This window comes from Tachyglossus aculeatus, chromosome 15 (genome assembly GCF_015852505.1).
Source record: "Tachyglossus aculeatus isolate mTacAcu1 chromosome 15, mTacAcu1.pri, whole genome shotgun sequence".
NCBI lineage: Eukaryota > Metazoa > Chordata > Mammalia > Monotremata > Tachyglossidae > Tachyglossus > Tachyglossus aculeatus.
Window position 1 is genome coordinate 23,613,679 of NC_052080.1, and position 25,449 is coordinate 23,639,127.

The following is a 25,449-nucleotide window of genomic DNA, read 5'->3' on the forward strand; positions in this document are numbered from 1 at the left end:
GTACCGTACCTGTGGAGAAGCTATGACTGGTTCTTATAACCAAGATTGAGCTTTAAAATCTATTTGCTCCAGAGATGGAAAATGAAACAAAATCAGTTTTGCATGTTTAGGGTAGCTCTAAAGTTGACAACTTCTAAAAGTACACCTCCTATCTCTGAAAGAAAACTTTTTTGCCTAGAATTATTGAATGACAGAAGAGGCTTGACTGTGGGTTCACTACTGGCAGAAAAGGCGATGACAAATAAAATACCCCGGAAGATTTAAATTTACTCTTTTGTGTAGTCACACTCAGCTCTAAAAGCATTTGTCACAGAGGACGACGTTTGCTTTCAGTTCGACCATTCTTAATGTTGTGTCAACAAAGTCAATTTGCCCAGGAGAAGATGTGACTTAGGTCAATGAAGCCAGTTAAAGACAACTAGAAAAAGCTTCTAATTCTGCTTCTAGAGTGTTATCAAAATTACCGCTGATTTAACCCTACACCAACCACTGTCCTAATTAGGAGTGGAGAGCAATGGGGAAGATGAGAAGACATTAAGAAAAGCAGTTAAATGTCAACTTAAGTAAAATTATATATTTTGATTATAAGATTTCACAAAAATTATTGTGCACATCAAAGTTTCAGAGTCAAATGATACAGGTGAACCTCCGAGTTGTTCAAACAACTCCTCCATACTTACCATTTGCTGCAGCCAGGAAAGATTTGTTACTACCCCGAGCCTTATTTGTCAGGTCTTCAGTTACGTCCATGTGCCGATGGATCTCTTCACTCATTTCTTCCAGAGTTTTGCAGAGCTCAGCTTCCCAGTAATCTTTGTCTAGGCATTCAATTAATTCTGCCAGCTGGACCTTTGTGCTATAGTACCAAAGTTTTTTATCCTTCTCATTTTCTGAATCTTCCTCGCTACAAAAACAGAAAACAAAATGCTCACTGGGCATGATTTCCTTTAGACAAATCAAACTATGACCCACTGCCAGATTCATAAAAACAACTGAACTATGAATTTCTTTTTGAAAGGGAGAAGGAAAAATACAATCCGTTACTGACAGACAGGAAGTACTGCACCAAAAAACAAAATTACCATGAGTAAAAATAGTCAATGGGTTAACCGTGCTCAAACCCCATCTTAAACTTCTAATTCTCCCAAATGAACACTCAGATTACATGAATTTTTTTTAAAGCTGTGATTCAAGAAATAAAGTTTTGAGAAGATAATTTTGAGTACTTCTGCAACAGACCAAAAAAAAAAAAAAAAAAGAATTTTAACATTGTGGTAAACCAGGAAGAGCAATGCTAATTGGAAAAAAGGACCAAGAAAAAAGTAAATATGGACTTTGGAATTAGTATTTCAAAGAAAAGTTAGTAACAAAATTTAGAGATATACTTTCTACCTTCATCACTAAAGTAATGTGAGGACAATTTTACAATGCTCGTGAACTGTTCTATTACGTGGAATATAGAAAAAAATGAATTAATCTAGGAAGGGTGGGGATAGACAAACGGATACTAACAGTTACATTTTAAAAATAAAAAATAATTATTATACCATTTATTTAAGACTTTAGTACATGTTAAGCACTGCATTAATTGTTGGGGTAGATAGAACATAATGAACTCAGAAACAGTTTTGTCCCACGTGGGGCTCTCAATCTTGGGGGTGGATGGCAGGCAATTTACTCTAATTTCAGACAAGAAAACTGAGGCACAGAGAGGTTGTCCAAGGTGATAATGGGCTAGTAGAGCTTGGAATAGCACCCAGGTTACCTTACTCCTGGTCCTGTATTTTTTAAATTAGGCCCTACTGCCTCCCCGTCAACAATGAAACGGATGCTACTTGGTATAATTGCTTAGAGGAGCAGAATGACTGTCCTCTTCCTTCCTTTCCACATTCCTTGATACTGAAAAGGCAATTCAATTGGGCCCTTGACTTTCCCTTCATTCCCGTACAGCTTACGAAGCAAAGGTCTATCTGGTCTCGAGGTCTATTCCCTTGATGGCATCTGTAGAACTCAAAGTAAATTACCTAACTTTGTCTTGCCTCCGTTTCCTGAGGACAATATCATTTCTCTCCACATTAAACAGAAATTCTTGGCAAACGGCTTCAAGCCTTTCTATCAGCTGCTTCCATCTTAGCTTTCTACTCTCTTCTCCCACTGTACTCCAGCTTGCATCCTTTGCTGTTCTTGGTATTCTCTGTCTGCTGTGTGACCCTGGGCAAGTCATTTAACTTCTATCTCAATTACATGGGCTTTGCACATAGTAAGCGCTTAATAAATGCCATTATTATTATAAGACTGTGAGCCCCAAATGAGACATGAACTGTGCCCAACCCGATTAGCTTGTACCTACCCCAGCGCTAACTCCAGTGCTTGACACATAGTAGTCACCTCAGTATTATTTTTTTTTTAAATGATGCTTCTGGTAAGGTAATGGACGTATATAACAAGAGGTGGGATAGCAAAGCTGAAGAGATCTGATGTACATCTAGGCAGACCACTATTAAAACATTTCTGTTCACCCCTAAAAAACTACAAGACTCCACTTGCACTAATATAGTTTTCCTCAAGAGGAAAGATGGCTCTGCCCTCCTCCCAAGGAGGGAATCCCACAGAGAGGGCAACCATCCTAAACCCGGGGCAATTCTGTTTCTGTTCTCCAAAACTGGCAAGTCTCTAGCTACTCTTCTGAAAAACACACTAACCACCTATTCCCCCAAATCATAACCTAACAGAGCAGATCACAATATGGCCAGTAGATGATCTTTACAGCCTATCAGGTAAAGGAGAATAAGGAGTAGCAAACAGAGATCCTGGTACAATTTTCATACATCTTACAGAAGCATTCAGAATAATTAGAAATGAGGTTCTAGAAATTACTAATGAAATTTGGCTGTTCTGAGGAGCTCATAAGGATCATGACTTTCATACCTCTTACAGAAGCATTCAAAATAATCAGAAATGAGGTTCTAGAAATTATTAATGAAATTTGGCTGTTCTGAGGAGCCATGACTGCAGCATAGCAAGGCTGGTCATCCCCAAATATGACGGTGCCCTTCATGATGCAATCCTAAAGACAGTAGGGTAAAGCCCGACACTGCAGTTATAGTCTATGCACCCATGCAACCAGGATGCAACATGTAACAGTCACTTTTAGCACAATAAAAGATCAAGATCTGGAAAGGAGGACTTCCACTTGAAGCATTACTACTTTTCACAGGTGGTGATGAAATTGGTAATCAATTCATGCATACACATTAAATTACTTTATTAGGTGCTTGGCTTTTATAAGTTTATAAAACCGAATTTAACAGAGTAGCAGAGACAAAACACTAAGTAGACCCTGTGACCACGGAACTTAGAGAAAAAACAATTCAGTTGCAGGATATATCTTCTTTTGGATCTATCTCTAAAATACAGTCATTAGCGTACAGTAGTTTCTGATGATACTCTCAATGACTTTTGATGACGCTCATGACCTGCTGAGTTGGAAGTTTCCAAGGACCAGGAGTGTATTCAATGTCAACTTCTGGATTCCTGCTGCACATCTAATCATGGCAGTAATCAACAGATGGAAGATGTGGTCAATGACATGACTACGCTTTCCTTTGTTGGCCAGTAGAAAAGGCTAAATAAGATACCTTCAACTCTGTCACGGACTACAATACAGTTATCCTTTTAATTTGAAGATAACATCGCTGATGGAAAAATCTTGGGAGGCAGTGGGGCCTAGTGGAAAGCACATAGAATTGGGAGTCAAGAGGCCTAGGTTTTAATCTCAGCACTGCTATTTATCTCTGGGGTAATCGAGCAAATCACTTAGCTTCTTTGGGTTTCAGCTTCCGCAGCTGTGAAATAAGAATAAGTGACCTGCTCTTCCTAACTCTGTGTGGGACAAGGTCTGTGTCTGACCTGATTATCTTGTATCAACCCCGATGCTTAGGTACCAGGAAGCACTTCATAAATACAACAATTATTTACCCAGGGGTGCAAAAGTGGCTAAAAAGGTCAATGTGAGACTGATAGCCCTGACCTTATCATGATTACATAAAGACTGTCCCCTGCTGTATGCTTGTGTTTGCCATTCCTCCACACTGGCACAAGTTTTTGTTTTCATTTCTTAATTTCACCATTTGAAGCTTCTGCTGGGGAAAAGAGTCATTCCTTTCTTGATTGGAGTGCATCAAACCAGGATGCACTGTACTAAGCTCTATACTTAGTACTACACTTGGCAACACTTGCAGAGTAAGGGAGAGACAAGGGCAAGGAAGGATCTACGTTAAGAGGTCACTTGCTAAATGAAATCTGCACCCACGACAGGTGGAAGGAAGGGACCATCTCTGGAGTTAATCCTCCATGACGGGAGAGGGCAAGCGGGATAGCAGCACTTTTAAATCTAGGTCCTCTGAAGGTTCTGGATTACTGCTCCCCTAGTCCCTGGGAATTCTCAAGATAAGACATGAAGATTCATTATGATGACTGTAGGATCTTGAATGACCCCTATGAACATTAGAGGGGTTAGATGGAAATTCTCTTGTAATTTTCTTTAGAATTTCAATGTGTCTTACTCTACCAGTCTCCTTGCTGATATCAATTCCTCTTGTCCCCCCCCCACCCCAGTCCCTACTTACTTTGCTGTCCAGATCATTTTTCTACATAAGCATTCAGTCCATGTCTCCCCACTCCTCAAGAACCTCCAGTGGCTGCCCATCCACCGCTGCACCAACAGAAACTCTTTATCATTATGGTATTTGTTAAGCGCTTACTGTGCGCCAGGCACTGAACTAAGCTCTAGGGCAGATACAAGCTAATCGGGTTGAACGTGGTCCCTATCCTACGTGGGGCTTGCAGGTTCAATCCATTTTACAGAGGTAACTGAGGCACGGAGAAGTAAAGTGACTTGCCCAAGGTCAGAGCACACAATCACCCAAACACCCTGTGCCTCTAATGCCAATCTACTCACTGTACCTTGATCTTATCTATCTCCCCACCGACCTCTTGCCCACATTATGCCTCTGGCCTGGAATGTCCTCCCTCGTCATATCCGACAGACAATTACTCTTCAGAGGTCATGGGTTCGAATCCCGACTCCGCCACATGTCTGCTGTGTGATCTTGGGCAAGTCACTTAACTTCTCTGGGCCTCAGTGACCTCATCTGTAAAATGGGGATTAAGACTGTGAGCCCCGCATGGGACAACCTGATCACCCTATATCCTCCCCAGCGCTTAGAACAGTGCTTTGCACATAGTAAGCGCTTAACAAATGCCTATTATTATTATTATTCCCACCTTCAAAGCCTCTTCCAAGAGGCCTTACCTGACTGAGCCCCCATCTCCTCTTTTCCCACTCCCTTCTGCTTGCCCTGACTTGCTCCCTTTATTAACCCTCTCTTTCAGCCCCAAGACGCTTCTAGACTGTGAGCCTGCTGTGTACGGGGAATGTGTCTACTGACTCTGTTGTGCTGTACTCTTCCAAGTGCTTAGTAAAGTGCTCAGCCCACAGTAAGCACTCCATAAATACAACTGATTGATTGATTGAGGTTTAGGAAACCCAATGTGAGGGTAAAGAAAAATCACAGTCCTATAACTGCCCCGGTGGTATGCATGGGGAAAGTCCAAGCCTTCATGCAGATCACATTCCAGTGCAAAATAACTCAATGCAATTTTCTGCCAAGGGGTTTTACGTTCAAGACCAAACAAATCCGTACTGGAGTGCCTTTGGACAGATGCGCAGATGATGTCACATCAAGTCCATCCCCTTGCACAGATTAAGATGCCGAGTGGCTCGCTTCAATGTGCATGCGGTGCCAAGTAGCAAAACGTTTCGCAAGCCAATATGCCTATGCAAAAACAGTGTAAAGAGAATTCTTTGGGATGGACAGCAAGCTAATGGAGAGCTATGTGAGCAAAGCAGACCACTGGTGACCGCAAATAGATGCAGCGGGTGGATGAGCAAACACACGGCCCCTAAAACCTGCTATTTACTTGGATGTACACGACTATGCCACACCACATGGCCCACCTGAACTTCTCAATTTGCCGTGAGCTGACTGCACTGAGATGTGCAGTGGCTGAGAAAACAACCTGCAACCATCACCATACTAAGCATGCCTAGATGTGTTCCTGAGAATTGCGAAAAGCCCCAATTCTGGGAGGCTTCCAGGGCAAACTGTGCCTCCTATAGATTTATGTGAGATTGAATTTCCTATAATCTGCTAATACTGCTGGCTGCCAATCTTTTGCCAATGCTTGAGTTTTGGTTCTCTGTAGGAACTAGATGACTGTTGACAAATCTGATGTCAACTGGACCAGTTTAAGGCTCACTGTTGGCTTTAAAACAAGATTCACAGCTAAAACACGGTTTAGAGCTTGTGCAGCAAGCATTCCCTTGAATGCCAAGAAGCACACGGGAGTGCACTCCTCAATGCACTAATGAATATTATGGCTTTACATTTATTGCTTGCTATGCCATTATAATGTTGGCTGCAAAATTTACGTGAAAACTCCTAATTGTATATATACTGCCAAACGATGCAGGCTGCAGGAGTAAGTAAGTGAAAGCCCCATGGGGATGCCAGTTCTGAAAGGTGCTATATATGCACGGAAGCAAATTAGGGTCAGGAAGACAATTTGCTCAGGACAGAAGAAATCCAAGTTTCATCCGGAAGGGCTGGGGGTTGGGGCAAAAAACACAAACATTAAAAAGCTAATTTTCCCTCATTATTCTTTACTACCAATACATTTAAAACACTGAGAGGAACATTTACTGAATGTCTACTACTGAAGTATGAGCATGGAAGTCCCTCAGAAGTATGAGAAACAAAACTCTTGCCCTCAAAATGTTTACCATCTAATGTGGACTACAAGAGGACACAAACTGAGGAAAACGCAACAGTAAAAGGAGTGTAGGTAGATTTGAATGTTAGATACATAGCACTGGAACGGAAGTCAGGAAACCCAGGATCTAGTACCAGTTTTGGCATTAGTCTACTGTTTGACCTTAGGCAAGTCACTCAACCTCTCTGAGCTTCAATTCCCTCATCTGGAAAATGGGGATAAAACAGTTGACTCTTCCTCTCAGATTATGAGTACCATGTGGGAGAGTAACTGTGTCTGAGTGATCATTTCCTATTTCATTCATTCTGGGGTAGATACAAGCTAATAAGGTTGGACACAGTCCTGGTCCCACAGGGGGCTCAGAGTCTTAATCCCCATTTTGCAGATGAGATAACTGAGACACAGAGAAGTGAAGTGAGGTCACACTGCAGACAAGTGGCGAAGCAGGGACTGGAACCCATGCCCTAGTAGATAGAGCACAGGCTTCTGAGTCAGAAGGACGTGGGTTCTAGTCCCTGCTTCGCCACTTGTCTGCAGTGTGACCTCACTTCACTTCTCTGTGTCTCAGTTATCTCATCTGCAAAATGGGGATTAAGACTCTGAGCCCCATGTGGGACCAGGACTGTGTCCAACCTTATTAGCTTGTATCTACCCCAGAATGAATGAAATAGGAAATTATCACTCTGACACAGTTTCTTCTCGGTACCCAGGGGGCCGAAAGCCTGAAGCAATGGAGGAGTTCCCTTGCTGAGACATGGCTACTCATTCTAATGCTGTGAATGCAAGTCAGGAAGGATTTTCAAACAGCTGGCTTTGAGGTATTTTGACGTGCAGTTAGGTGGATTGGTACGGGCCTGTGTTCCACTTGTATACTAAACCAGTAGTACAAAAACTTACAATTCTTTTCTTTAAATAAAAGATGCAAATCTTCAAGATTTACAACACTGCTGGGGAGAAGTACACTTACGCACCACTGACAAAGCTAATTACAATTTCTTACTTGATTCAACCTAGAAAAACGACTCAAAGTGGCACCTAAAAAATACAACTTAAGCAGGAGGAAGAGCAGAAAGTTTTTAAAAAATCTCCAATGTCACTGGAAAATGTCCGATGGAGCAACCCTCCCCCGACCCAAAATAACTGGGCTGTTTTGCTGCTGTTGTTTTTTTCATATATAACTAGAATACACTCTCAATTTCCCAAACTAATGGAAGGAACCCACTTAATGGACTAATGAAAACTGGGATAACCCACACAGATTCTTACCTGTTTGTAAGGAGCCAAGTCTCCCTCAGGAATTACCATGTTACTCTCTGAACCCACATGGGAGCCTGCACTAAGCAGAATGGATTTTCCAAGCTGCCGAACTGGATTAGTTTCCTTTTTGGGAATGGAAAAACAGCAAATTCCCAGAGCCTTACAGGTGCTTTTGTGCTTAAAGAAAGGTGAGTATGTGTGTGGGTGAGTGTGGGGGAGAAGAGTGAAGGAATTTAACTTTTAAATTGTATCTGACACAGTAATTAAATTAAGATATATTCAGTAAAAAGCTCAGGTTTTTATGTAGCCCTACACTCACATTCATTAAAACCTAGAAAAATAAAGGTATTGTACTCTGACGATAGGTAACAAACTAAAACAGTTTAAGTATGTTGTTTTCTAACATTTCTTAATCCTGAGTGGACCTCTTTGTAGCATACAAAGGAAAATAATATTTCTACAGAGATGGACTTCACCAAGAATCCAGTAAAAGAAGGATTTCTAAATAGCTTAAGTGTGATAGAGAGATGAGAGATGCTACATTAAAAAGAAATTACTATAACAGACAATATCTGGAAGATAAACTTCAATATGTCCTAAGCAGAATAATCATTTTACTTAATTTTAAGACTATATACCCCTTTCCTACGAGCAGAGAGTCAGTTCTGTCATAATGTATGTTTTCACTCAGGGCTACGGCTAGAATGCTTTTAGGAAATTGAGGAAAGTCTGTCCAGCAATGCAAACCTGTTTGGATACAGCCGGATGTGGTGTGGAAAGAAATGGTTTTGCAAGCACTCAGTGGGCATGGTAGCATACCATGAGTTTCCTTACTTGTACGGTTTTGCAAGAATGCCACCCCCACAATGTAGGAGAATGGAGTGTGGAAGACCAAACATCAATTCTTTGCTTATCTCCCGGTCTAAGGTCAGGAGTGGTCACACCTCCAACTCGAGCTGCAAAGCAAAATTATAATGTGGTCGAGAGCTGTGCGTGGGAATGGCAAGCAGGGGTTTGGGACTGTGGGTAGAGAGGAGGGAAGAGAGGGTGAGTGGAAGAGGTGAGACTGACAGTTGGGGAGAGGGCCAGGCGCTGCACCCCTTTCTAGCCCGGGCCCGAAAAGCAGGGGTGCTGCTGCTGCCACAGAAAGGGCTAGAGCAGCGGCCCATTGCAGTTCACTACAACCACCATCACAGCAAAAGTAAACACACCAAGAACTGCATAACGTGAAGAACCGCCACAGCTGGACCACCCACGGTTTAGGTCATTCATAATAACAACCTCCAAACACTTAAACCAAAGTAAAAAGCACAAGACAACCGAGAAAGACAGAAGACTTGCTTAGAAACAGAGCTGGTATAAACTGGTACTGAAGCAATTTTTTTTTTCTGCAAAAAAATTCAATTGCCCATCAGTTGCAGGATGCTGTTAAAACTGAGCCAACGGAGTATAAAACAGGTCATTGAAGAAGGGAGATGGGAAGTGCGAAAAGGTGAATCTACGCTTCCGTTCCTCATGAAATGATGCAGGAAGTAACAGAAAGGGAACTTGTCCAGGAAAAGTGCTAGGCTCTTCCGGGTGACACTTGTCATGTATGAGCAGGCACCTTCTGCTGATTTGCATTAAAGAAAGTAAAATGCAAATTTAATCAACTGATGGACTTTTGGTTACGGTCCACACCTAAATGGTTACTCTAAGCCCAGATACATTTATAGGGCAGGAAGGAGAAATCTACAAAAAACTGATTTATCTCCATAACTTGGCTGGCTGGGAAAATAAATGGTCAGCGTATCACTTTAAAAATCAAACTGTCCTGTACCCGCTGCTAAGGCTTATACCACTGCCTTAAAGCAATTACTTGGAAAAGCAGAAAAAGAGGACTTTATTACTTAAGTCAATCACCTTATTTACACAGCAGGTATATGAATCCAATTACTTAAGTGAGCTGAATCGTGAACACAACTATGATTTAAAACTCAGTATCCCCTAGGCACCTGGATACCGTACCCTGACCCCCATAACACTATATGGACATAACCTTTTTCTCTGCTTCTTCCCCTATCTGTAAATTATTTTCATGTCCACTGCACAACTCCAGACTGTGAGCTCCCTGAGGGCAGAGTACGGGTCTACGAATTCTACTGTACCCTCCAAGTGCTTACTTCCATGCTCTGTACAGAGTGAGTGCTCCATAAATACCACCGATTGACCTGTGAGTCTCTTCACAGAATTTCAGGGTCATAAGCTAAAATATCCAAGGAAGGTTTTATTTATAAATATGTGTTTCCAATAGGACACTAAATTTGGTTGTTATAAAATGACTGCATATAAGAATTGCTTAAATGTCCCTTAAATTTTCAGTTGATTTCCATTTTCTCTTGCTCTGGGCGACTTCTACTGACGCACGAGGAACAACAATTTTTTTTAGGTATGACACTAATTTTAATTTGTATTTTATTTAATACAGTGTTAGCGGGCTAGATGAAATATATATGGGTGTGTATGTATATATACAGATATATATATATATTTTTTTTTAAAAAAAAAGCTCAATTACTAAGGGAAGTCTTTTTAAAATGTATTGGGATGTTAAAACTGCTCCCTGGATAGCTCACCTTTCATTTAAACATCAAAGCCAAAAGACGTAACTGAAAAGGATGAGTTACAATTTTCTAATCATCTGGAATGACCTAGGGGACACATGAAACCAAGTTTTTCCTGCTGTCTCCAGGCTTCCATTTTTAGCACACACCGAACAGACTACTGAAATGGGTGTGCCCCATTTCAATACTCACTACCTATATTTGGAAACAGCCACACACAGAACTCACCAAAAATCAGAATTACTCTTTCAGGCAGGAAAAGGTTGTAACTTACAATATACAGCATCACTTTTAAAACCGATTATAGTCATTTCACACCTTCTAGCAAGAGAGTGTTTCCTACACACTGCCTCTCGGTACACAGCAGGCAAGAGCACCGTGACATTCACTGGACCCCACCTGACAGGTGTTACTTACATAATGAGTCTTCGGTTTAGGAACCAGTATTTCCGCCGACTTCGGTCATATCCAATGGGCTCGTGTCGAATGTACGGCTTATTTTTTTGGATTTCAGCAACACAGTCAGTCACCCCAGGAACCTTATGTGCTACACAGACTTCACACTGCCACTCGTCCTCTGGTACCTCTTCCAGAGGTGGTTTCACACACTCCAGATGGTACACTGCTGAGCAAGTCTCACAGCAAAGCAAATCCCCAAGTTTGTGACAAACCCTACAATGGTCATCATACTGGATCACCCCTTCAGACATCAACTCTTCCCGAGCAATATTGGTCGTTAGAAACTGATCCACTAAAAACTGAAGAACTTTGATTTTACTCTCCACTGGTCCGTAAGGGTACTCTTCTGCTTCTTGATAAGGAAGAACGTGATGGTATTCTTTGTCGCTTTCGCAATATACCCTCAGAACCTCTGGCCACGTCATTCCATCTATGAAATACAGTGTGGAATTCACACTATCTTTCAGATCAGCAGGTCCAAAGGTAGTATTTGAAGTGTCTTCTTCACGCAAAACTGCCTTCAAAAGCACAACATGCATTTCTGCCATAAGTGTGCACTGCTCTTGACTTACCAGAGCAGCACAGAAGTCCTCAAACCGAAAAGGAGATAAACGTAAAACAGTGCCAAAGTTCCGCAGCACCTCATAGATGGCAATAACATTCATTATATGCTCATTAGGCACCATTAAGTCCTCAGAGGATTTAGGAAATTCAAGGAGTGGGATGTCTTTTTCTTCCAATATTGGAGAACGAGGACGATGCACTCTTTGTCTTCTCCTACCTGTAAATAAACAAGGTGCAGAATTACAAATCAATGCATTTCCACATTCTGACCATCTCGAATTGTCCCACCTGCCCAATTCAGGCCAATAAACTGGGAACTGCAAAGCCATCTCTGGCATTACCGGAACCTCCTGGTTGCCAGCAAGGCATCGGAGCCGATCAATGGCAATGATTACGCACCTGCCATTTTCAAAATTCTCTTGAAAAATATAGATTCAAATTTTGGACCCAAAATGAAAAGGAACAAACTCTAAACCACAGGTGGAATCTCGTCAGGATCGCCAGATAAGCCTCAGCCCCGAGACTTCAGAATTGGTCACGATGCCAATGGCTTGGGCAGCATCCACTGTCTCCCTTCCCAGTCAAGTCTCCTGCTGCGACACAGAGCACAACAAGCAAGAAAGTAGCCAGAGGTGGCTCAAATCGCGAGGTGCGCCTATGGTCTTCACTCAAATTAACCAACTGTAGGCAGAAATGGGACTGGAACCCAGGTCTCTGGATTCCCAAAGTACTGTTTTTTCCTCCTGGATCAACTAAACCACGTGTAGAAGCACTTTAACATATATATTTATCAGCTCTAAGAAATAAAGTGATTTGCAAATGTAGATTACGAAGTGTCAAGACTTTCCAACCTGAAGTTAGGTTTTTATCCTTCCCCATATGAACTTTTCAAAACTGATTCACATTACTACTGTCAAAAGTCAGAGACAGTGTTAGGTATCAGCACTTAGCACATTCACATTTTGGAACACTAACAGGTTGGACCACATTATAATTTATTTTAAAACTACCTATCCAAAGATTTACTTTATTTTTCTTGGGATCTGATGAAATAATCGGCTCACAGAATTGAGGGCAGGAAGGGTACTGCCTTGAGGCAAGATTTAACCAACTCTGATACATCTGTGCAAAATGAAAAATTCCTAAAAGGCTACCTCATATCTTCCTCTAGGAGTCCATACCAGAATTTCACTTTCAGGACACTTTCCCTTATTTCTTACCTAAAGGCCCCTTTGTTGAAATTTAAGCCCATTTTTTCCTATCTTGGCTACAATGTGGTGAAAAACAAATCTTCTGTATAATAATGCTTTAGAGCCTCAGGTCTGAGGTTAAGTTCTCTGGTAGCCATTTCTTCTTCAAAATAAATGATCAAAAATAACATTCATCAACTTGTGTTCAGTGGGACAAGCTACCTTTTTTTCATGGATCAGCTTAGGATCCATACAGTGCTCTGCACACAGTAAGCACTCAATAAATACGACAATGAATTTATGTGAAGAACCTGCTGGCTGATGATCTTTTTGGCTAAAGACTGTGATTTTCCTCAGAAATTTGTTTCCAATCTGTCACTTAGGTATTATTTTCTTGGGGACAGGGACCTAGAGAAGTACTATCAAGACCACCTTGTTTCGATTTTCTGTAATGTATCTTTTGTTCCCACAGGATCACAAACAAAATTAAATTGTAAGAAATGGGTCAGACTGTAGGTTGTAAACTGTAGGCTCGTTATGGACGGGGAATATGCCTACTAATTCTGTTGTATCGTACCCTCCCAGGTGCTTAGTACAGTGCTCTGCATTTAGTAGACACTCAATACCACTGATTAGTTGAAAACCACGAAAATGACTAAAGGGTTAGTAAATAAATTTAATACATTTAAGAATGCTTAATATGATGCAAAAAGCCACAAATTATCAGGTGTTTTAGCCTGCAGTAGCTTAAAAATTGAACCACTGAAAGAAAATTAATGCTCAGGGAGAAAAACTAATTAATATTAACCACATCTGAAAGGAGAATTCACTTTAAAATACAACAACGCTGGTGAATGAGCACTGATGACTCTGAAGAATACTGGACTCCCCTTTGCAGATTCTCTCAACTCCCTAGTATCAGAGGACAAACCAGCTGAAAATCACACTGTCCAATATAAAATCAGCCAAATGGCCACACTACTGGTGAGAGGAAAGAGACTCATATTAATAGGCTTATTTTTAATCACAATATATGGATTTTATGTCTACTGGAGCAAAATACAACACTACCAAGAATACACAATTGCAAGGCCTAGTAGAAACATACATACATTTACTTTATGACTGCTTGCCTGTCAGCCAGGAAAAGCATTACATTTTAAGGCAGCAGCTTCGGTTGGAAGACTTAACTTCAAAAGTTTCTCAGGAGAAAATAAAGGAAAAACTAGAAAACAGACCCATCTACTTAGCCCAACTGAACCTAACAATGGCTTGAGCCTCTTGTCAGAGCTCCTGTTTCCCAGTGGCCCCAGGTTGGAGCTCTCCAGCCCACCTCCCTTTTCCCAGGGACAGAGACAGAGCTCATTCTAGTCATTACCTCTGCCCACTTTTTTTAGACACAGCCACTTCCTACGTCACTCCGGTTCATCAAATTCTTCATCACCCGCCAGTTAAGGGCTCAGGCTGGGATTCTGCTTTGCATTTTGGAGAGAATGTGATTGCAGAATTAGGGAATTGTTCTTCTGACAACGCACAACCACCAGGATGCAGGGTGTCGTGGTGTCAGAAGTAACGGTTCCCATTCACACCTGGGAATCCAACCCGTGCAAGTGGGGTTCTCCAAGCATGCAGTCTAGAAGTTTCCTCTAGACTGTATGCTTGTTGTGGGCAGGGACTGTGTCTGCTTACCGTTGTATTGTACTCTCCCCAGCACTTACTACAGTGCTCTGCACACAGTAAGTGCTCAGTAAAATCCGACTGAATGAATGCAACCCTGAGTTAAAGGAGAAATAATAATAATAATAATAATAATGGCATTTATTAAGCGCCTACTATGTGCAAAGCACTGTTCTAAGCGCTGGGGAGGTTACAAGGTGATCAGGTTGTTGTCCCACGTAGGGCTCACCGTCTCAATCCCCATTTTACAGATGAGGTAACTGAGGCCCAGAGAAGTTAAGTGACTTGCCCAAAGTCACACAGCTGACAATTGGCGGAGCCGGGGTTTGAACCCATGACCTCTGACTCCAAAGCCCGTGCTCTTCTCCACTGAGCCACACTGCTTCTCTTAAATGACTAATAATTCTGGAGCCAGTCAGGCTCAGTCCGTCTTACCCTCCCACAAACTCAACTCCAAGGGTCCACTTTCATCAGCTGTTAACTTTTGATACTCAACAGAGTTACCGATGACCGGTGACACTCTGATGACTGTCATTTACTGATGGCCCCAGGGGTTCGTGAAGCCCAGCTGAGTTTACTATTAAAATAATAATAATACTAATAACTGTGATATTTAAACCAGTACTTTGTGCCAAGCAAAGTCCTAGATGCAAGTTAATCAGGTTGAACATATGGGTTGGTCAGAGAAGGAATTCTGTGGAAGAGCAGGCGGGACCTCGGAAAAAGATAAGCTTGTACAGTGGTCTGCACACAGTAAGTGCTCAATAAATATTACAGATTGACTGATATTGCTACCGTATTCAGAGCCCCTTTCATTTCAATGGCAAGAAGCTTTGCCGGAGTAATCCAGAAATCCCCAGTCACTTCAACCCAACACACCTCCTCGGTATTTTTGTATTGTTCTCCTATCCTTAGCATGTATGTCCATATGAGTACTTTTATTCATTTATTCTATTTATATATTACTCTGCACATTAATAATTCTGGTACTTGTTAAGCACTTACTATGTGCCAAGCACTGTACTAAGCGCTGGGGTAGATAGGGGAAAGAGCTTGGCATAGCGGACAGAGTATGGGCCTGGGAGGTAGAAGGTTCTAATCCTGACTCTGCCACTTGTCTGCTGTGTGATCTTGGGCACGTCACTTCACTTCTCTGGGCCTCAGTTACCTCATCTGTAAAAATGGGGATTAAAGACTGTGAGCCCCATGTGGGACAGGGATTGTATCCAACCCGATTTGCTTGTATCCACCTCGGCAGTTACTACAGTGTGTGGTACATAATAAGCGCTTAACAAATACCGCAATTATTACTATTATTATATACGATAATCAGGTCCCACATGGGGCTCACAGTCTAAGTAGGAGGGAGAACAGGTAATGAATTCCCCTTTTGGAGTTGAGAGAAGTTAGGTACAGAAGTTAAGCTACATGCCCAAGATCACAAAATAGGTTAAGTGGCCCAGCCAGAATTGGAACTCAGATCCTCTGAATCCCAGACCCAGGCTCTTTCCACTAGGCCATGCTGCTTCACTTTCAGTTATTTTGTCAAGCGTTTTGTTTTGATATGTAGGTGCTTTTTCCTGCTTTATCCTCATTCTTCCTGCTGCCCTGATCCATAAATATATTTGTTTCCTCTGTTAAACTGACAGATCCTTGAGGATAGGGAATATATGTCTTGCAATTTCTCTACTCTTCCGAGCACTTCATCCAGTACCTAGCATTCGGTAGGCGCTCAATAAATACCACTGGTTGATTCAGTTAGAGGTTTCTGTGTCGTGAATAATAAAAGGCTCCATGCACAATTGGTGCTAAACAAATTTTTATCGACCAATTATGTAACAATAGTAATTGTGGCATTTGTGAAACATTTGCTGTATGTCAGGCACTGCACTAAGCCCTGGGGTAATTACAGGAAACATAGATCAGATAGACACAATTCCTGTCCCACATGGGACTCAAAATCTAAGTGGGACAATAACCAAACAATAACTAAGGTAGTATAAATACTTTCCTATGTTATGTAACATAATTATATAACCCATAACACCATTAAGAGAAATTCAATATCACTCTCTTCCAACTACAGAGCGTTTCAAAGGAAAAAACAGTTTTCTTTTTAGCTTTTCTTAGTTGAAATGGAAGCTCCTCAAGGGCAGGGACTGTGTCTTTTGTCTCTAATACACTCTCCGAAGCACTTGGCATAGTGTTTTCCCTGTGGTAAGCTCTCAAACACTATTGATAAATTTTCTCCATGCTGTTCAAGAAATAAATAAGAACACAGGAAACAACCATGAGTGAGACACCTTAATTTAGTTTCAAACATTTTAGAGACTAACAGGCCGTATTTTTTTTAAATACACGAAGATTCTGACAGCAGAAATACGGAAGATTTTGCACAAGGCATTACATCTCCCTAGACAATATAAAGGGTGATTTCACACTCCATTATTCACAAAACAGGTCTTCCAACATTTAGAATGGAATTGTTCTAAAACCACAAGAAGATATTCAAAACTCACCCCTTGAGTTCTAAGACCATCAAGTATGTTTCTTGTGAGAATAAAAACTCTTGCTTTTAAATGGCGCGCGGTACAGGACTGAGGAAAAGAAAGAACCTTTGGAATCAATCCCAGCACTATGTCCTCTTTTTCCCTTTAGCGATGGACAAAGCGACACTGCATTTGCAACAAAGCCTTCCTGCAAATATAAATGAAGTAGATGCTCTATAAGCTTCACACAAGGTGCCACAAGCTACAGGCTGAAAATAGCAGATTTATTTTGCACTCCTGACGTCATCAACATTTCATACTCTTAAAGTCACCAGGTTTACTACTTACTATTCCTACCATAACATAAAAATAGTCTTTCAGTAGATGCCTATCTGCATGGCAGATTATTTACACATCTTCCTTCTCCACATCACCCTTTTTATTCTATTGGGACGAAATGCTTTTCTGCCTTTCAGTCAGTCCCAGTCAAATAATCAATCAATCGATATTTGAGCTCAGCCTGTGTGCAGAGCACTGCACAAAGTGCTTGGGAGAGCACCATACCAAGTTGGTAGACATGTTCCCTATCCATGGGGAATTTTCAGTCTAGAGGGGGAGATAGATATTAAAATAAATTACAGATAAGTGCTTTGGGCCTGAAGGTGGGGTGACTATCAAAGGGTAAAGATCCAAACCCAAAAGACCTTATTTGTCCTGGTCTCCAAAGTCCCTGAATCCCCACCTCCTCAATGAAGACTTTCCTTGTCAACTCTCAACATCCTCAACTGGGTATACCCAACAGCCACCCTTAGAACCCATGTATTTTACCACCCTCAGCACTTACAATGTGCATATATGAATACTCAATTATTTACTCTGATATTTCAACCTGGCAATTTTATTCTTCCTATGCGATCCCTGTTTTCCCTACTGCTTTCTTACTACTCTTGTTATTTATTTGTAAATATTATATATGTCCATTTCCCTCAGACCCAGAACTGAACCTTGAGGGACACCCACAGTTAGAGGGTGGGAGGCAGAGGAGAAGCCCGTGACAGAGACTGGGAATGAGTGGCCAGAGAGTTAGGAGGAGAACCAGGAGAGGAACGGTCAGTGAGGCTGAGGTTGGATAATGTTTCCAGGAGAAGGGAGAAGGTGGTGGTCAAGAGCGTCAACTACAGCTGAGAGGTGGAGAAGAATTAGGTGGAGAAGATTAGGATGGAGCAGAGGCCGTTGGATTTGGCAAGAAGGAGATCATTTGTGACATTTGAGAGGGAGGTTTCTGTCGAGAGAAGGGGACGGAAGCCAGACTGGAGAGAGTCAAGGAGAGAACTGGAGGAGAAGAGCTTGAGAGAACCCATGTAGACGACTCGAAGAGTTTGGAGAGGAATGGTAGAAGGGAGATGGGGTGATAAGTGGATGGAGCCGTGGGGTCAAGGGAGGGTATTTTTAGAGAGGTGAGACATGAGCATGTTTGAAAGCTGTGGAGAAGAAGCCACTGGAGACCAAACAGTTGAAGAAGGCAGACAGGGAGGGAAGAAGGGAGGAAGAAAAGTATTTTGACAACTTGAGAAGAGATGGGATCCGGTGTGCAGGTAGAGGGGTGGATTTTGAAAGAAGGCAGGAGATTTCTTGAGACACTGGAGGGAAAGTTGAAGAAGGGTGGCGGGCAGGGACTGGATAGGAGCAGAGGAGATTTTAGAGAGATCACACCTGATTCCGATTTTCGCAATAAAGCAGGTAGCCAGGTCATAAGGAATGACGAATGGGGGAGGCGGGGGGTACGAGGTCGAAGGAGAAAATTTAATGTCTGTAATAACCGATGAGGGCAGTGGGCATAGGTGTCGATCCCTTAAGTGTCTCCTAACCTTCTCTTCCTTCCTCCTCCCCTCTAACTCTGCACACGTTCCGATTACTGGGTTGAAAACTTCACGTCCTGGGTAAACAGAAGTTATTTGGCTGTAATTTTAGCTGTTGGATGATGTGTAAGAGACCAAATCCTGCAACCCATCCATCTTCTCCTCCACTCCATGGGGGTGGAGTGGGGGGCAAGGGTGAGTGAGGGGAGGGTACTACTCACACTCTTCTTCCCAACACTGCTGGTTTTTTTTTATCTCAGTTCACTGCCTGACTGCAGACATCATGAACTGTGGCAAGATGGAGCTGGGGCCTTGGCCAGGGGCAGAGAGCCACGTGTACCTCCCAAGAAAGCTTCCTTGCCTCCATGTCAGTTCACGGCAGAGAACTGATTGGGGAAACCACCACTACGAGTTACTGCCAGCCTATTCTACTTTCAAACAATTTTAAAAATGCAGAGCTACCAAAATGCCAATGGAGGCCCTAGCAGAATTGGTTTAAGAAACACTAGAATGGTGTGGTTAAAATTTCATAGCATAAATACTTGGGTATCCTACGAAGTAATGCAACATTATATTAGTATATGGATTCTGGAACTGTACATACCGGAAAAATGGGTTTTTCTTTCATCATACTATAAAGCAACAATTTCATAAGTGCAAATATCAAGTTGGGAATCCTCAGCATTCTCTCTTTCACTCTCCAAAAAATAACAAGAGACGTGTGACAACTACCCAGGCAAGATATAGCTAACAATATATGCCAACCTGTTCCTGAATCCCTAGTTTGCACTCAAGTGTGACCTAATGGAAAGAGCCTGCGCCTGGGAGTTGGATTCTGATCCCATCTCCGCTACTTACCTGTTGTGCGACCTTGGGCAAGTCATTTAACTTCTCTGTATCTGCAAAACCTGTCCCGCCCCTTCTTCCTAGATTGTGAGCCCCAAATGGAATCTGATTACGGTTTATTTACCCAACACTCAGTACAGTCCTTGGCAAACAGTAAGCCCTTAACGAACACCACAATCATTATGATTTCCCATAGCGAATCCCTCCGCAACCGAGACGAGTGATTTAAAAGTTTATTACTTTGCAACCACTTTCAGGCCATCTAAAAATCGCATCTCTTCCGAGAAACCTTCCCCACTCAGTCCTCATCCCCCCTAACTTCTCTCCCTTCTGCCTCACCTATACACTTGGATCTGTAGCCTCTTAAGCACTTGATATTCACCCCGAACTCAACCACACAGCATTTATGCACCTATAATTTATTTTAATGTCTGTCTTTGCCTCTAGAACGTAAGCTACTTGTGGGCAGGGATCATGTCCACCAACTCTTCTGTATTGCACAGGACCCCGATATAGTGCTCTGCACCAAGGACTCAATAAAAACCACTGACCAGCTTATTTCCTTTTATTCCTTCACAAAACTAAAAGAAATGCCTCATCTACAAAACTGTTTGACTTCCTATTTTCATATCGACCCTCGTCATGCTCGCTCCATCCTTGTCCGACATCAATGAGTTAAGAGAAGCAGCGTGGCCTCGTGGATAGGCACTGGGCCTGAGCGTCAGACAGACCTGGGCTCTAATCCTGATTTTGCCACTTGTCTGCTGTATGACCTTGGCCAAGTCACTCCACTTCTCTGTGCCTCAGTTCCCTCATCTGTAAAATGGGGATTTACATGGTGAGCTCCATGTGGAAAGGGAATTGTGACCAACCTGATAAGCCTTTATCTAGCCAATACAGTGCCTGGCACACAGCAAGTGCTTAACAAATACCACAAAAAAAAAGTTCTCCCAGAATGTGTATTTCACTAAGAGGTTTGGATAGAATGGATTAGCACGTTTTTCTCACCAGGCATGAGTCTCCCTGGAGGGTGGGAGGGAAGGGGGTATTTGTTTGCTTATAACAAGCCTAAATATTTTCACTCTCCAGAGACCTGGTGACAGCTGTAACAGCTATCATAAGCATGAGAGCCCTGGGTTGTATTGATTTAAATTAAAATTCTTACTTTCCCAATTGCAAGGTTACCCTGCAGTCAAATGTTTCACAGACTCAGCTTTGCAAGCGGTTCACTATGCTCCCACTTCACAGATGACGAAACAAAAGTCAAGAAAGGATCAAAGCCCTATCATATAAAATTAAGACTCTATGTGAGTGGAACCTTCAAGTTTTATCTTTCAGTCCCTGAACCAGAAATCAGACAAAGTTTTAGAAGCCTGCTTTGTACAAAAGACCGTACAAGGCTCTAAATGTAAAAGCATGGCAGTTGCTTAAGAGAAATAATCCATTACTCTTTTGAATTCCTCTAGATAGCTCGTAAGTCCAAACCCGTGTTATGAAAAACTAACTCAACAATGACAAAGGTGAAACTATCCTCTGAGTAAGATTTTAAATACCACTAATCAAAAGTTTTACCCATGAGTAAACTTTATAGAGCTCCTTATTCTAATGGCAAAAGCACTCTTCCTGGGAGATCTTCAAAGATCAATGTGTCAGATTATAAAAAAACAGAGCTCAATTCCATTAACTATAGCCACATAAACTTAATTTCAGACGCTTGTTCAAATTTACCACATAAGGGCAGTTAGGGAAAACATATTTGTTTTACTTGTAACTATCATGATTTTTAAGGAACCTACTTCCAGAAGACAAATTATCAGGCATCTCTCCCCTTCCCACAAGAAATAAAACTTAACAATTATTGACAAGTCCTTCTCAACCAAAATTCAGATATGTAAGCAAATGTACTTTTGTCTTTTAATTTTGCCAGATTGTATAGCCAATAACATTTCCCTAATAACCAAGTCCTCTGTCATGGGGTTGATACACGATATGCTCGGTCACCCACCTCAAAGCAATACTTTTCCCCACCGATTTCCTGGTAGCATTTCCCCCTCATCCCTCTTTCCCTCCCTTGATTATTTGTTCTATCTCTTTCCATTATGCCTCTGCGCTCCAGGAATTGAATACCTCTGACCTAAACATGAGGTTTTGACAACAAAGAATCAGGATGACGGTCCAGATTATGTCCCTTCCAGTTTTATAATCTCCTTTTGCTATTTCGGACGATTTACCATCTCGTGCAGTGTTTTGCAGGAGAATTCAACCCAAGCAGGCCAATGATACTGCAAGGGGGACTACAATCATCATCAATCGCATTTATTGAGCGCTTACTATGTGCAGAGCACTGTACTAAGCGCTTGGGAAGTACAAATTGGAAGTACAATAGCAGCAGCTAGGGATACAGTGAGTAACTCTGAGTCGGTAGTAGATACGGGAACAACAGAATCTTTCTTGGCTAGTTTTATAATCCCCAAACGTTAAAGAAACCCTAATGGAGTAATGGTATTTACTGAGCACTTGCTGTGTGCAGAGCACTTACTAGGAGCTTGGGAGAGTGGAATACAACTGAGTTGGCGGACACATTCCTTGCCCTCATGGAGCTTACAGTCTAGAGGGGGAGACAGGCATTAATATAAATCATTAATTTACAAGTACGTTCGTCAGTACTGAGGGGCCGAGGGTGGGGTGAACACCAAGTGTTCAAAGGGTACAGATCCAAGGGCGTGGATGACAAAGTAGGGAGGGGGGAGTCGGGGAAATGAGGGTTTATTCAAGGAAGGCCTCTACTCCTGCCTTTCTTCCCAAAGGCCTACATAATTTGGCATCCCAAATGCTTTACTGAGTAATGCTCTAAAGGCTGCAAGATGCCTAGCTACCGAAGACAAAGTATTTTAGCAAGACTATACCTCTGTCCTTCCCTAATAAACCTCAGGACAGTTAAACGGCCCACTTAGATGCTGCAAACAACAAGACAAGCTGAAGACACTGGGGTTAAAGCAATCCATCAACGGTACTTGTTAAGCACCATTTGCTGCGCAGCACTGTACTAAATGCGTGGGAAGTTGAACACCCTGGGGTTAGGAAAGATTTCTCTCTCTGGATTGGTTAGGGGTAAAAAGGCTCACCCTCTTCCTCTTGTACCAGTCTGCCTTGGTGATTTACTCTAAAGAAGAACCAAGAAGAGGGCCTTTCAGGAGTAGGAGGCCAATATCTGGTTCATTCAGGTCATCATAAAGCATAAATACATAAAGTGTGGAATAATGAAATAGAAAATTGGAGTTTGTTTTAATTACCTTGTAATAGCTGCCCTTTTTTTTGGAAGTACAAAATTGACCCTAAGTCAAAGAGTGAGATGGTTAATTGAATAAGACAATCATTATTGCAAGGGAGTAAGAAAACGTGAGATACTGAACTACAGTGATAAAAATGAGCTGAGAAAACTTCTCGCCCAAATCTGATGAAATGTTTCCTCAAAGCCATATTTCAACATGCCCCTGGAAGGGAGGGGGAAAGCAATTCTGTTCAAGACCTCTTCTATGTCCACAACACCTATCGCCGTTTATGGACAAGAGGAACTACAGTGGAAAATGCCCAGAACACCTCTGTAAAGCAGATACGCTCCAGTTCATCTATTTCATAGGTATCCAAAACTGACTTGCTGGAAGCCGGGTCATGGAGCGATAGCTGAGTTAAGAATAGAAACCAGAACTACTGACTCCTTCTACACTGCTCTAACTCACCAGGCCATGCTTCCTCACAGGTGCAAGAATGCAAAGTTCAAAAAGACAGTCATGGAGGAAGATCCAATACACAGTCTCTTGAAAAAGCTACCGGAGACTAAACACCTACAATTTAACAATGCTTTACAGGGTAATTTTAGAGAATCTAGCTGTATTTAGAACTTTGATGCTTTTTCTCCCAAATCTGAAGTCTAGCGCTTGGTCAGTAACATCTCAAAAAAGGTTCTATACTTGAAAGGAGCACATTACCACCTTAAACTTTTTTGGCCAAAGAACCTCATCTAGCATCTGATTAAATATCATCTCCTAGTACTTCCCCAGACTGGTATTTCTTTCCTTCATAGCATCTCTAGGCTTGTCATCTTCCTCTGTATGATAAAAACAGGATTCTGCTCAACTGATCCATCAATCAGTGGTATTTACTGAGTGCTGACTGTGTTCAGAGCTCCATCCTAAGCACTTGGTAGAGTAATAACAATAATTATGGTATTTGATAAGTGCTTACTATGTACCAAGCATTATACTGAGCGCTGGGGTAGATACAAGATAATCGGGTCCCACACGGGGCTCAGAGTCTAAGCAGGAGGGAGAACAGCACTGAATCCCCATTTTACAGATGAAGAAACTGAGGCACAGAGAAGTCAAGTGATGAGCCCATGGTCACGCAGTACGCAAGGGGCGGAGTCCGGTGATTAGAACCCAGGTCCTAGGACTCGCAGGCCTATTCTCTTACCGTTAGGCCACTCTGCTTCAATACAGTACGAAAGAGTACGACTAGAAAGACATTCCCTAGCCACAATGATCCGACATACTAGTGGGAGACAGACAGTAAAATAAATTACAGATTACAATTACAGAAATTATGTATCACAATACTTCTCGACATTATACTTCCTGATTCGTCACCAACCACTTTCTCTTACTGCTTCTCCCCTTCTTCCTCTCCCAGAATAATTTCTGACTCAAAAGGAATACTGCGAGAAGCAGGATGGAGTTCCCTGACGGCCCAGATCCCCTTTCTTGCTACAGTAAGGTAGATAGCTGACATGTGGCAGAAAGTGGCACGTTTAGATAAACAAAAACAGTCCAATCAATATACTTCTCTACTTATCAGAAATGACTAAAAATTCAAGAGGACCAGCGGTCACCCTATGTATAATTAGCCAACCCAGCAGTGGGAGGCAAGGAATTCTGAAAGAGATGAACAGTTAAGTCCAAGACCGGGTCCACCTAGGCAAAGGCAGAAGACATGTGAGAGTGGTATTTTTGAATGGTGAGGCAACTTGTTGACTACTTAATTTTATCCAACAGTTTCAACCATTTCCAACCAACAAACCTCTGAAACACAACCGCTAGCTGGAGACAGTTGAAACTATTATCTAGAGTTAGGTGCTTCATCGGAGCTATTACCAAGCAGGAAAGGTGGTACAGCTTCTTCTCCATTCCTTTGTTCTTCCTTCCTCTCCCCCAACTACTCTGGTGAAGTATTAGTGAACACTAAAATATCCAGTTCAAATTTTTACAATGGCATATATTAAGGATTCTATAATCCTGAGGTTTAAAGGAATGAAGATTTTAAATGGAGTGCTGAAATTATGAAATCTAAAACAGTTTTTGCCCTCATGTTTGAAATATTTTCCAGTTTTCAACAAAATAAGACCACAGCCAATCCTTAATTTCCCAGAATATTTTTGTGAACTCAAATAAAAACACTTCCATGTTTGTCTATGTACGCCAAATAACAATGGAAATGATGTGGCAGTGGCCACCATTTCCTTTGATAATAATGATACCATTAAGCGCTTACTACGTGCTAAGCGCTGAGCAAGATAACCAGAGGGGATTTAGTCCCTACCCCACATGGGGCTCACAGGTTAAAAGGGAGGGATTACAAGCAAGTGGCAGAGCTGGAACTAGAGCCCAGGTCTCCT

General features: G+C 42.0%; 1 protein-coding gene across 4 annotated transcripts in view; it reads right to left on the reverse strand.

Moving 5' to 3' along the window:
• The window catches only part of BPTF (bromodomain PHD finger transcription factor), a 90,741-nt gene that overhangs the window by 56,407 nt on the left and 8,885 nt on the right, over positions 1-25,449 (reverse strand). For all 4 annotated transcript variants that reach the window (XM_038757041.1, XM_038757040.1, XM_038757039.1 and 1 more), the window contains exons 2-3: positions 11,112-11,934; positions 681-904 (exon numbers count right to left, since the gene is read on the reverse strand). In XM_038757041.1, coding sequence (XP_038612969.1) covers positions 681-904; positions 11,112-11,934 — 1,047 coding nt within the window. The remainder of the gene's footprint in view (positions 1-680; positions 905-11,111; positions 11,935-25,449) is intronic.